This window comes from Nannobrachium achirus (genome assembly GCF_963921795.1).
Source record: "Nannobrachium achirus genome assembly, chromosome: 8".
Lineage (NCBI taxonomy): Eukaryota > Metazoa > Chordata > Actinopteri > Myctophiformes > Myctophidae > Nannobrachium > Nannobrachium achirus.
Window position 1 is genome coordinate 49,770,108 of NC_137817.1, and position 13,409 is coordinate 49,783,516.

A 13,409-nucleotide genomic window follows, 5' to 3' on the forward strand; every position below is an offset into this window, starting at 1 on the left:
CTTAATATGCAATGCAATCAATATTATGTTCATTGATATGCTGGGTTTGTATAGCTTTTCACTGTGTTGTCATGTGTTGTTTGGCTTGTTAAATTATCATATATATAGTACATAATTGGTAGATGCCAGAGTCAATTGAGTTAGTTGGTTTGATTACTTATTTTCTACAGGGTTTTGTGGCTTTATTGAGGTGTTTTCCAATAAAGGTTTCAACTCTACAGGTCCTCTATGTGTGCTGTATCATTACAGAAATGTTATCAAATATGTGTTGTATTATCCCATAAATACTTTGAACAATACAGTCATTTTACAGCTGGTATACCCATTCAGGCCGGGAACACATTTTGCTGTTTGGGAGGGGCTTACAGTACATGTACAGTATGTAGCAACATATTTGTTTTGTAGGCTAATTTCTGATTTAGCCCTATTCTATAGGTTAGGCCTAAATGGGTTAAGCTATTACTACAGCCTAGGGTACATGAGTAAGATCAGCTATTTTCAAATAGCACAGATATAAGGCTTCATTTATAAGGGGTTAATGCATGATTTTTTGAAGTAAGTATTGTGTAACTAAAGCTGTAAAATAATTCTAATTTAGTAAAGCATACAGTACGATGTTTTTCTCTGAGATGTAGTGGAATAAAAGTTTAATGATGTAAAGTAAAATACTTCACAATTGTACTTAAAGGGATAGTTCACTCCCAAAATTACTTTTTTCCTATCGATTACTCACCCCATGGAGACTTGAATTCATGGATATTTATTCGTTTTTGTCGAATTCCTAAGCCAATAATTTGAGGAGACTCTTTGTGTCTCCATAGGGAATAACGCAGGCTCTTTGTGTCTCCATAGGGAATAAAGCAGGCTCTTTGTGTCTCCATAGGGAACAGAGCAGGCTCTTTGTGTCTCCATATAGGGAACCACTGCGGGCATCAACCTTTGGGTTGGGGGGAGGGTCTCTTTTTAAGAGTTTTTTAACTTTTCAAAAAACTATATATATATATAGGGCCTATATATATATATATATATATATATATATATATATATATATATATATATATAAACTGGGGGTCACACGGCCTGAAAAGGTTGAGAACCACTGATTAGAGAAACTAAAGATCCATTGCAATGATTTGATATGAGAAACGTCACAGCTTGTCCGTGTCCGTCTGTCTGGACGTGTAGCCTATAATATCCCCTTTTGGCAGAACCTTTACTGGAACAATTTACTTGAACTGAATTAGACATGCTATTAGGTGATCTAGCCAATCTACATCAACCTTGTAGAACAGCGATTTGAACTATTTTAAATGTTTTTCAAAATAGTAAAACAAGGCAAAGAAGTTTAGGGATAATGGACGAAAACAGGGCCCTATGTGTGTGTGTGTGTGTGAGTGTGAGTGTGAGTGCGTGCATGTGAGTGTTTGTGAGTGTGTGCGCGTGTGACCTAAACAAATCTCCGGCACTGTTCGCAGCAAATCTGTATGCACACACTCCCTGGATGCCAAATCTGCCCTGAATTATTATGATTCTAAAGACAAATTATTCAATCATAAAATTTCAGATGGTGACATTATTATTATGCTTGCAAATTGGACTAATGCTTATATTTCAGAAACTGATATAATCCAGAATTATGGCAGACGCATCATGCTTATTGAGAAAGAAGTAGTCGCCAGCACTCAAGGAATATCCTTTTTACATGATTTTATTTACCTCAATGGACAGTGTACGGACGCGTTTCGGCCCTTCGGCCTTCCTCAGCGTTGCATATGATGCAACGCTGCTTCTCATTATGCTTCTTTGAGCCGTGCACCTAAAAGCCTTCATTTAACTTGGAGTGTTGCTGTAGCAGAAAGTTTAGTTTAATGGTCATCTCACCTCAGCCAGCATGGTGTTCTTCCTCAGAACAGGTCTGGGACTGAACTTGAAGCTCTCTCTGCACTGGGGACAGCTGTAGACTGCAGTCTCATCCCAGTAACCCTCAATGCAGCTTCTACAGTAGCTGTGTCCACACGGCAGAGACACAGGTTGCTTTATTGCAGATACCTTTCTCTACTGCATCATGCTTATTAAAAAGATATTGTGCAAACTATGTGTAGAACACTTAAAGCCGGTAAAGGACTTCACCGTGGGCCCCGTGACTATGATGTCCTACACTTATTTTCTGACTTGAGGTGGAAAGCTCTCCACCGGTGGATAGCTCTCCACCGTACACTCTGATACGGGCTTTAGGCGGGCCTAATGTCTACACTCAGTATCGACTGTAGGGCTACACTTGATAGGATGAAAGGCAACTCAGAAGATGAATTTGAGCTAAATCCAGTTTGCTTCCAATGACAAGTGTACTGAACTCTGGGTTACATGTTCATCATGTGTCCCATGAGTCAAAGCGGTTAAACCAAAGGTCCAGTGACTGTACCACTGTCCTGTTCACTGACTGAGGTCATAAATACTGAATGGAATTCATTCATTTATTCAATTTGGCAACTCCAGGTGCACCTGAAGTGTAAAGGGCTATTCACTTCACCGCGGTGTAGTTTTCTAGCTATCACCAAAAATACATAACAAAGACTAGGTGATAGCTAGTAAACTACAACGCGGTGAAGTGAATAGCTCTTCACCCTGGACTCTGATAGAGGCTTTAGGGGACCAAAAAACTAAATGCAAATAACAAGCTAGCTACTAAGCAATGATAAGGCCTTGCTGAATTGGCCACTAGATGTCATCCTTGTGTGTCATTTTCAGGTTTCCCCTTTAGTTTAATATTATGAATCATAATAATTTATGATCAAGCTCACATAATATCATCTTGTCATCATGACATATTTGTAATCCTGAGTCAGAGTGTTTCACTCTTAAAGGCAGCCATATGTGTGCTCGCTGGAGGAAGTGGAGAGAATGTGGTCAGTGTGAAGTCGAGATATTTTATGTTACTATAATAAATAAATACCCCCCAATTATCTTGTAATCCTCTGTCACCTCACCAGACTTTTCCACATGGCAGAGAAATTATTTTTTAGTGTGAGTAGGGCTGTCATGATTATGAAATTTTATGACTATTAATTATTGTCAATCAAATAATTGCAATTATAGCGATTTAATTGTGTTTTCGTCGTTGACAATTACATTTCTGTTTGGCTTTTAGGTTTTGAAGTTGCACATATGGCAGATATGACACTACATATACAAAGAAATGACTGACTTTTGACAACTTTATACTTTAAAAATACTTGTAGATCTGCTATTCCACTATTTTTGAAAATGTGTGAAGCTTTTTCAACATGGAAACGATTATGACGATCATGAAAAAATAATTGTGATTATGTCAAATATTATATTATTATACATATTATATTATTAAATATATTATGCCTAAGTGTGAGCCCAACGTTTAACCAAAAGCTGAACTTAATTGCCTCTGTCTCTTTAAACCACTGCCTCCTCATGGAGAAAACATCCAGGAAGTCCCACCCTTTGCCTCTCCCAGTTTTCATAAGAAACGAAACCTAAAGCTGTAGTGTGTTTTCTCTCCCAATCTGTCTGTGGAGTAAACCAAAGTGTGTGTTGTGTGTTCTCTTTCTCTCTCAGTGTGAGTGCAAAGCCTGGGTTTCCGAGGCTAGTGTGAGTGTGGTTGTCAGTCAAATGGCACAGCAGCAGCAGCAACAGGCATGTGAGCTGGAGCAGGAGCAGTTCTGCTGTCCTGTCTGTCTGGAGCTTCTAAAGGAACCTGTGGCTCTGCCGTGTGGACACAGCTACTGTAGAAGCTGCATTGAGGGTTACTGGGACGAGACTGCAGTCTACAGCTGTCCCCAGTGCAGAGAGAGCTTCAGTCCCAGACCTGTTCTGAGGAAGAACACCATGCTGGCTGAGGTGAGTCTGAGATGACTTTACAAGTTACAGCATTAAACTAAACGTTCTGCTATACAGCAAACTCGGTTGGTAGATGTTGTTTACTTACTGTACTACACATTGTGTTGATGATGCTGTTAATGATATAGGCAAGGCTACAAACAGGCTACTTAGAATTTTATTTAGATAGCATGTTAGGAGGTTAGACCAGTGTTCTATACCACCAACATGTGGAACGCCCCCCCACAGACCTTAACCCATTTAGGTAGCCTGGCTCCAGCCAATAGACCCGCCCACTCTCTAAGTAAGCTCCAGCGTAGAGTCTTGAAATCAGGCTACCATTTAGGCCTGACCTAAGTTTTCTGAATAAAGTCAAATATTATTCAAAAAATTACAAAAACAAATATTTTGCTACATACTGTACATGTACAGTAGGCTACTACACTAAAATGTGTTCCCTGCCTGAGTGCAAATCCCTATAGCCTCCTTCAAAATTGGTCTGAAAAGTCAAAAAAGTCACGGCTGCTACTAGTGACTTGTAAATAGACTAAGGCCCACATCTGTTGTTTTTTATCGCCCTGGCATTTATTATTTTCTTTTCTGCTTTTGTAATTGATGTTATCCTATGCAAAGTACTCTGTTCTATCCGTCTGTCTTTCAATGTTATATGAGATACATAAAGTGGTTCCTGTGTAAATAAGCCGTAAAGCTTACTAGGAACTCCTTTTAGTTGACCTTGTACCAGTGATTTGTGCCGTCATGAAACTGTACTTTTTTCTATTGCAAACTTCTAATAAATTCTTCAATCAATCAATCAATCAATCAATCAATCAATCAAAGTTGGGGTGTGCGGATCCCCAGGGGTCCATGATGGGGTTCCAGGTAATACCAAAACGCTCGCCCCAAATCACAGTCACCCTACATTATTCGGTGGTCGACAAGTGGACTAACAACAAAGGTCGATCTGCAATAACATTAAAGTACAGGTATGGTAAACGACACCAGTCAGACAGCGTTCCGCAGAAGCACCAAAGGTAACCGGAATGCTCGCCTCAAAACACGCTCGCCCTCATTTTTTTTAGCCGATCACCACTCGATGAGGCGGTTCTTGTATTTGTTTTACTGAGGATAAGGTTAGAAATAGGTTTTAGGGTTTGTTTGGCATAGTTTTACAGAGGTTAGTTTTAGGAATAGGGTTATGTTTTGGCAATGTTTTACTGAGGATAAGGTTTGGAATACGGTTAGGTTTATGCTGTCATTTTGTTGACTAGGGTTAATGAAATCTACAGGTACTCTGATCTTTGACTTTGTTAGTCACTGGTTAACCACTATACCCTAGTTTTCATATTCTCGACATACATTCATTGTAGGCATACATAACAGATACAAAGGGTTCCAGTGATTAAGAGTGTCTGTTAAATGCTTACATTGTAAGCAATCAACTTTATTCAATGCCAAAGTTCAGATTTCTAACTGTGTTTTTGAACCCCACAATGACTGTGTTTATTTGTCATCACACAGTGAGTGACCTCCCCTCCTATTCTCTTTACTTCCAGGTTGTGATGAAGCTGAGCAGTACAGGAGGTCAGCCGTCTCCTGCCTCCGCTGCTCTGCTCTACGCCGGTCCAGCAGACGTGGCCTGTGACTTCTGCACCGGAGCCAGGCGTCGCAAGGCTCTCATGTCCTGTCTGGCGTGTCTGGCCTCTTACTGCGAGACTCACCTCCAGCCCCACCACAATGTTCCCGTGTTGCAGAAGCACAAGCTGGTCCCAGCCACCAGCAAACTGCAGGAGAAGATGTGCTCCAGTCATGACAGGCTGATGGAGGTGTTCTGTCGCACAGACCAGCAGTGTATCTGCTATCTGTGCACCATGGATGAACACCAGGGCCATGCCATTGTGTCAGCTGCTGCAGAGAAGGCAGAGAAACAGGTAGGACCACGATCACCTGAAGACATACGGTAGATCATGTTTTAAAGATAGAAGCAGAACTAAATAACCATGCCAGAGACATTAAAAACACAAACCAGGGTGTTGTACAATAAAAAGTATTAAAGAATGAAGTACACTCCTTTTGGACCCAATGAAAAACAGGCAATTGATATTTTGTAAATGATATGTACATAAATTTTGCCGGGACCGACATGGCTGTCCGCAGCAGCTGCATAGCAGCGCTCTCTCGCAGCATGTAACCCCGGTGGTGAGTCGGCTCGGAACGAGTCAACTACCCATCGATAAATACTCACATTTAATATATCCTACTAAAATGAATTTAAAATACTAATGTGATAAAACACTATATTTGAAGAAACTGCTATAAATCTAAAGAACTGTCTAAGTAACTTGTGATTGTGAGAGAGTTCAGAAAACTAGGAAACAGTTGATCTGGGCGGTGTGCTGACAGAGTCTCTGGTCAGCAAGTACACAGAAATAGTTACAGAAACAGCTGAAAGCTCTGAATCCCCAAGCCTATGGGCAAATTGCATCATATAATTTCTCCCTGTAACAAGTGACACATAAGTGATTTGGGGTTTCATGACCCTTTAAGATGACGTGTGGATCCAGTACGTGTGTTTGTACCCGGAGTTCTCTCTCTCCTGATTGGATAGAATTGGTATCCCGACACACTGAAATGTGCTTTGTTAAATTACAAGCCAAACCGTCTCTCTTCCGGTTTCTTTGCAGAAACAGCTGGTGCCAAGTCAGCAGAAAGTCCAGCAGCAGATCCAGGAGACAAAGAAGGAGCTGAAAGAACTGAGACAGGTCCTTGAGGCCCTGAACGTGAGCTGATTATTATGACCATGGTTCTTGTTATTGAGTTTACTGTGGGTAGAGGAAATGGTGATGCTATATCAGTGGTTTTCAACCAGTGGTCCTTGAGGGGGTTCCAGGTGGTCCCCAGCTAAATGATGGAGAGTTGGTAACCAAATGGACCCTTATAGATCTTTAACTCTTGAAAGTGTAAATTTGTACGCTCTCAAGAGTTCAATTATTGTCTTAATTTACAAGAAGTCTATACACAATGACATAATGTAGAAGAATTGTTCTTTTGATTAGCCTGTTATGAGTCCTATGGTTAGAGCAGAAGTGCACGCACGACTCCAACTTGTTTCAAACATACTAAACTTCTTACCGGGTGCACGGTCGGGAAACGTAACTTTACAAAAGAATTCTCAAAGAGAACACGCGTTTCGGCAGTCAAGCCTTCATCAGCGTTGCATAGAAGATGCAACGCAGATGAAGGCTTGACTGCCGAAATGCGTCGGTTTGTTGCTGCTCCTGCAGCTTACCATGCCGACCATAAAATAAAACAATAAAACAATAAAAAAGTGCCTTAAAAGGACTGTTCCGTGAGTGCTGGTGTTCCCTTTGAGAATCTTTTTGTAAAACTCCTTTGGTACGTTTCCTTTGGTACCATATCAATACAGCATGGAATTGCCACCCGTGGACAAAACCTTATTCAACGACAACAAAATAGTCTTAAGTCTTGGGTATGAGAGGCTAAATCTCATCAAATGGTGGTCCACGGCTCAAATACCGAATAATGGTCCTTGATATGAAAAGGTTTGAAAACCACTGTGCTATATGGAGGAGACGGTGCCTTGTGTCATCAGAAGCACTAAAGCAGTGGTTCTCAAACTTCTTTGTCAAGGAAGGACCCCCCCAATTATAGTATAGATAAATATTTTGTGCCAGCAACCCACACACATATATAATTTATGTGCGTGCATGTGTTGTGTGTGCAGAGCTCTGCAGAAGCAGCAGTGGAGGCCAGTGATGGGATCTTCAGTGAGATGATTGTCTCCATTGAAAGAAGACGCAGTCAGCTTAAAGAGCTGATCAGAGATCAGCAGCAGACTGCTGTGGCTCAGACTGAGGCTCTCCTGAGGCAGCTGGAGGAGCACATGGAGCAGCTGGAGAGGAGACATGCTGACCTGGAGGAGCTGTCCAACACTGATGACATCATCACTTTCATTCAGGTTCCACTCACTGGCTTTTTACAGTTTGGTTTTGACTATTGGGAGAATTTAATTTCATTCCATCATGTCATATTTATTTATTTATGTATGTATTTGTCAGAGGGACAGAGCACATTAATCAACATATCAGTTTTCACATCCATGTAAATGAGCCAGATTTAGCCATGAGCTAATTTTCATCTGTAGTCCCTGGGCAGGCTGTACAAAAGTGAAGGTATGGCTATCCATACAAAACAATCAATACATACAGTACAATACAATACAGTACAGTACAAAACATTACAATAAAACCTTAAGGGGACAACTTCCTATTAAGCAAGTTGAGTGACTCCAGTGATAGATGGAGCAGCTAGTTACCCATAAATGTAGGTTTGACTTGCTTTAAGCCACCTCTAACGGTTGAAGCCGATAATAGTAAAAAAGTAGTAATTAGTAATAGTAAATAGTAAGGTAAATAGTAAATTGTAAAGGGGACTAACACTAGCCAATTATGAGTAACTCCAGTGACCGATGGAGCGGATAATTACTCATGATTACAAATTTGATTTGATTTAAGCCACCTCTTAAGGTTAGACTTGAAGGTCAGATAGTTGGAGGACTGTCTTACTTCAGTCGGGAGACTGTTCCATAGATTGGAGGCTCTAACAGAGAGAACTGTGTTACCAAACACGCTCTGCCTGGATGGCACCTCACAGTCCCCTCTGGTAGTAGCCCTTGTTGTTCTGCCACCACTTTCACAATGTTTTATAAACTGTTTCAGTGGAGGAGGTGCAAGCCCATCGAGAACCTTGAACACAAGACAGCAATCCATAAAATGCCTAAAGCTATCAAAGTTAAATAAATTATATTTTTGTACTATGTGGCAATGGTGGTAGCGGTTGGGCTTTTGATCGAGAGTTTTTAACGTCTGTTTGTAGAGTGACTCTATAGGTTTCATGGTTGTTATATTGGTCAGTGACCAGGTTGTGAAGCAGTATGATATGTGTATGTATTACATTACATTAAATTACATTACGATATATGATATGACATAGCATAACATGACATTATTAGTTGATAGTATATTGTAGTAGTGTACAGACCAGAATAACAATGTCAAAATTAGGCCTGTTACAATTATTACATAATAAACACCTAATCACAATTATTTGAGATAATCACAATTATTTTGAGAAATGTTCAAACATCTTCCAAAAGTAGCATACCTAAATGATCAGCTTGCGAGCTTATTTGCACTATTTGTCAAATATTTTAGCTGATTCATAATTGTATATTGCTAAAATAATAATTGCATTCTGCCCAGTGCACCTTTTGTTCGTAGTATGGAACACAAATGTAATGTTTGAGCTGTGCCTTCCGCTCCAACATTTGACCGTGTATGTATGTCTTGTATGATTTATTTGTTGACAAAATTATCAATATATTTAGTCTTAATTTTAGTCATCGTAGCTTAGTTTTGATTTAGTTTTTATTCTGTTTTCGTCAGTGAAAAAAGTTAGTCAATGATCATTTTTCGTCATAGTTTCAGTTGATGAAATCAACACAGTCTCTGCTTGTCTCTCTCCAGAGTTTCCAGTCTCTCTCCAGCTCCAGTGGATCTCCAGTCTCACCCAGTGTGGTCATCTCTCCTCTGAGGTCCTTCACAGATGTGATTGATGTCGTGTCTGGTCTGAGAGACCAACTAGACAACATCCTGAAGACATCTTGGCCAGAGATGTCAAAGAGAGGTGAGACTGAAATGTGTATTGGTTGTCTAACCAGCCATCTATACTATAATTTTGCGAATGTCTGTCTGAGTGAGTGAGTGTCTGTCACAGCGTTTCTCCTCAGTGGCTGGAGCAATTGATCTGAAATCGCATCACCATAAGCATATGAACACACCTGACATAACTGTGAAGCCTGTTTGTCACTTTCACAAATTGTATGCTGTATATTAGCATTTTTATGGTGTATCTACTATCTATTCTGCATCTAGCATGAGGCACATCTATTCTGCATCTAGCTTGAGGCAAAATGTTTAACCAGCTCTGTGTGTGTGTGTGTGTGTGCAGGCGGGTGGGCGGGCGGGCTGGGGGGGGGGGGGGAACAGTATCTCTGTAGCCATTAAACGAAACGGGTTTCTTACATTGATGCTCCTACATCATGCAAGCACCAGTTAAAGTTACTTTCCATCCCTCATATACTGTGTGCACAGTGCACATCCCATAACCCACACACTGCACATCATTTTGGAGCTCATATCTTTGAACGGGTAAGGGCTAGTCATAGTAAACGACTGATGGTACACAGGTAGGCCATCTGTCAGATTCGACAGTAAAATTGAAGAATTTAAGCAAAAAATATTCCTGAAAAGGAATGTACAAAGTGTTGAATGGAATTTGTACAGGTGGAAGTATATCTGGGAAGGCCACTAAAGCCTGTACTATGTTGTATGGGGGGCAGCAAATTAGACCTGTAGGACCTGTTTTTCTTATGACCAAGTACAGTGTTTCAGATCACCCTCTAGAGCAGCGATTCTCAACCTTTTGAGGCCGCAAAACCCCCAAATAATCTTATTTTAACTGGGGACCCCCCAAATAATCTTATTTTAACTGGGGACCCCCCACCCTACGAGCACTAAGAGTTGAGGCATTACATTTTGCATAACACGGTTCTATTTTGAAAATAGCAGATCTACATGCTCAGGCATGAGGCATTGTGAGCATGTAAGATCGGCTATTTTCACAATTTCTGCCTCTAATATTTGACACATTTTTATTAAAAAGTCCTTAAATTGTCACTTTAGAAATGTACCCTCTATACGCTTAAACTTAATGTTGGTTTGTTTACTGTTGAGTGAGAAACAATTTTGCACGTTAATTTGGGGGTTCCGACCCACAGGTTGAGAACCACTGCTCTAGAGTATATCTGCACCAATTACGATTATTATGATTACATTTTGTTCTCATTAAATTATCTTGAGGAGTTCTCTCTCCTGATTGGATGACATTTGTAACACATGAAAATGTATTTCCTGTTTTACTAAAGCACTGGGGAGACAGGGAGACAGCTGTTACTGAACTAACACTATAGCTATGATCGAGCTATTACAGCTTTACGTTTTTGACACCTGGAACTTCAATAATTGAATCCGTTCTTCAGTATGAGAAAACGTTTACTGTTTTCTTGTGTCTCCAGTGTGTACAGTTGATGTTTTACATCCAGCGGAGCCTCAGACCAGAAAGGACTTTTTACAATGTGAGTCCATGTTTATGCAGGTTCTGAACGTTTCAATCTGATATATTATATAATTCTCATGGGTTTTAGTTGTGAGACTCATTCTAAACATAATCATTTGTTGTGTGCTCTCACAGATTCCTATCCTCTGCCTCTGGACATGAACACAATAAGCAAATGTCTCTCCCTGTCAGAGGAGAAGAGGAAGGTGACTTTAACACAACAACAACAACCGTACCCTGATCATGCAGAGAGATTTACTAAGTACTCTCAGGTGTTGTGTACAGAGGGTCTGTCTGAACGTTGTTACTGGGAAGTGGAGGGGAGTGGTTATGGAGTTTTGATAGCAGTCTGTTATAAAAACATTAGCAGATCTTCTCTCCAAAGCTGCTTTGGGGAGGATGATAAATCCTGGTGTTTATGGTGCATTGATAAAGTCTACAGTTTTACCCACAAAGGTGTTCAGACTAAAGTGTCAGGGCCTTTCTCCTCCAGAGTGGGTGTGTACCTGGATCACAAGGCAGGAACTCTGTCCTTTTACAGTGTTTCTGACACAATGACCCTCCTCCACACAGTTCAAACCACGTTCACACAACCTCTCTATCCAGGGATAATGCTTGCGTATAACAATGGGGACACAGCAGAGCTGTGTAAGATATGGTAGACATGTTAGTTAAAAAACCCAATAAACAAAAGTAAAAAAAAAAAAAAAAAAAAAAGAATACTGATGATGATGATAGTTGAACACTTTGTTTTCTTCATTTCATTGTAGATTTTTCCTTCTAGACGAAGCATGTGTAAGAATTATGTCACCATCATGATCAATCAATCGATTGTGTTCAGCTTATTGCAGTAGGAGTAAAAGTATTGGAAATTGGAAATACTCAAGTAAAGGAGTAGAAGTAAAAGTATTGGAAATTGGAAAGTACAAATACCAGTACATAAGTAAATGTACTTAGATACTTTACACGTGTGTGTGTGTGTGTGTGTGTGTGTGTGTGTGTGTGTGTGTGTGTGTGTGTGTGTGTGTGTGTGTGTGTGTGTGTGTGTGTGTGTGTATAAATTATGTGTACACTCCAAACAAAAAGGCTGAAGAAGTAGAGTTACAAGGAAAAGAAATCCAAGGAACTCCGTTTTCAGTATTACATTTATTGTCATCGTATTCAGAATAGCCTACAACCAAAAAAAATTGTTTAGTGCACCCATGCCCTTTAGTCTCTCGTAGCCGGACAACTATTCCACAATCTCTGAATGCTATATAGAGTCTGGAACAGCAGCTCCCTAACGGCGAGTATCGGAAACGGGCATTACCGTTCAAAAAAATATATTTTAAAATGTCATTTCTGCTAAGCAGAAAGCTAAACATGCTTATATGATTTTTATTTATATAATGATAAATATGTGTGATGTGAGACTGAAACGGAAGTGACGTGGGGGCTTCACTTCCGCTTCATCTCGCACTCGCCGTTTCTTCCCCGGTTTGCCAGACTGTATGCTGGGAGCATTTGACCAAATCGCGGAGGCAACAGTCTGGCCACGCGAGACTACATGCCCTTAAATAGCAGCAGCAGCAGCCAGCAGCATCATTGCACAGATACAAATACAGCAGCATTATGCAATAAACTGTTTGGTCCATCATATGTCATGACAGTCATGTCACAATTCATAAAAATCTGTTCTCAAAGATAAGAACATATATAATATATTCAATATCTGAAGTACGAAGAGAAACCAACCTAATGTGCAGGTAGAACAGCAGATATGATAGGCTCGGCAAGTTTGTTGTAGAGCACATTTCAACAGCCTTGTTGTTGATTCGTTGCTGTCAGGCAGAGACCTTGTATCTCCAATTCTCCATATTTATCTCCAATTCTCCATATTTCAACTTTTTATCTTTTGTTGTAAATTAATGCCCTATATTTCATCATTCAACAGTGTCACAAAAGCAGTGAAAATAGCAGATCTACAGGCTCTCAATGTCTCACCATGCATGATGTTATGAGCTTGCAGATTGGCTATTTTCATGTATTTAAATAGTTAAAATGCTTTAAAATAATTAACCTATAACAATACGTTTTTGGACTTAGGTTTCCATCCGACAGCAGCACAATTAAATGTGCTTTACACAAAACATCAAGCCAAGTAAACGCATTATAAAATGACAGGTATATCTTTAGTAACAGCCTCAGAAGTGCAAAGCAGAAGGCACACACATACTGTAAATCAAAATCACTTGTCTATTCACTTGTCAATAAACATTGTGCAAATAATATTTTGAACAGCTTCTCAGGATTCTATTTTCTGTTCCTAATGTTGTTGTTTTTTTCCTTATATGATGATGTCCTCATTCAGGGTTCTGACA

General features: G+C 40.0%; 1 protein-coding gene across 1 annotated transcript; it reads left to right on the plus strand.

The window, feature by feature from the left end:
* The first annotated feature begins 3,561 nt into the window (after positions 1 to 3,561).
* Positions 3,562 to 12,048, plus strand: LOC308289524 (tripartite motif-containing protein 16-like). Its single transcript, XM_080731226.1, has 7 exons — positions 3,562 to 3,873; positions 5,409 to 5,783; positions 6,537 to 6,632; positions 7,598 to 7,831; positions 9,399 to 9,558; positions 11,009 to 11,068; positions 11,185 to 12,048. Exons 1-7 carry the CDS (start codon positions 3,646 to 3,648, stop codon positions 11,709 to 11,711), a joined length of 1,680 nt encoding a protein of 559 aa, XP_080587352.1. The 5' UTR covers positions 3,562 to 3,645; the 3' UTR covers positions 11,712 to 12,048.
* Positions 12,049 to 13,409: the final 1,361 nt, after the last annotated feature.

Bases quoted from the DNA above. Each gene is read 5' to 3' on its own strand.
- LOC308289524 (XM_080731226.1), top strand. From the start codon at position 3,646: ATGGCACAGCAGCAGCAGCAACAGGCATGTGAGCTGGAGCAGGAGCAG. The intron at 3,874-5,408 runs GTGAGTCTGAGA...CTTTACTTCCAG, and splicing joins AGAACACCATGCTGGCTGAG to GTTGTGATGAAGCTGAGCAG. The intron at 9,559-11,008 runs GTGAGACTGAAA...TTGTGTCTCCAG, and splicing joins GCCAGAGATGTCAAAGAGAG to TGTGTACAGTTGATGTTTTA.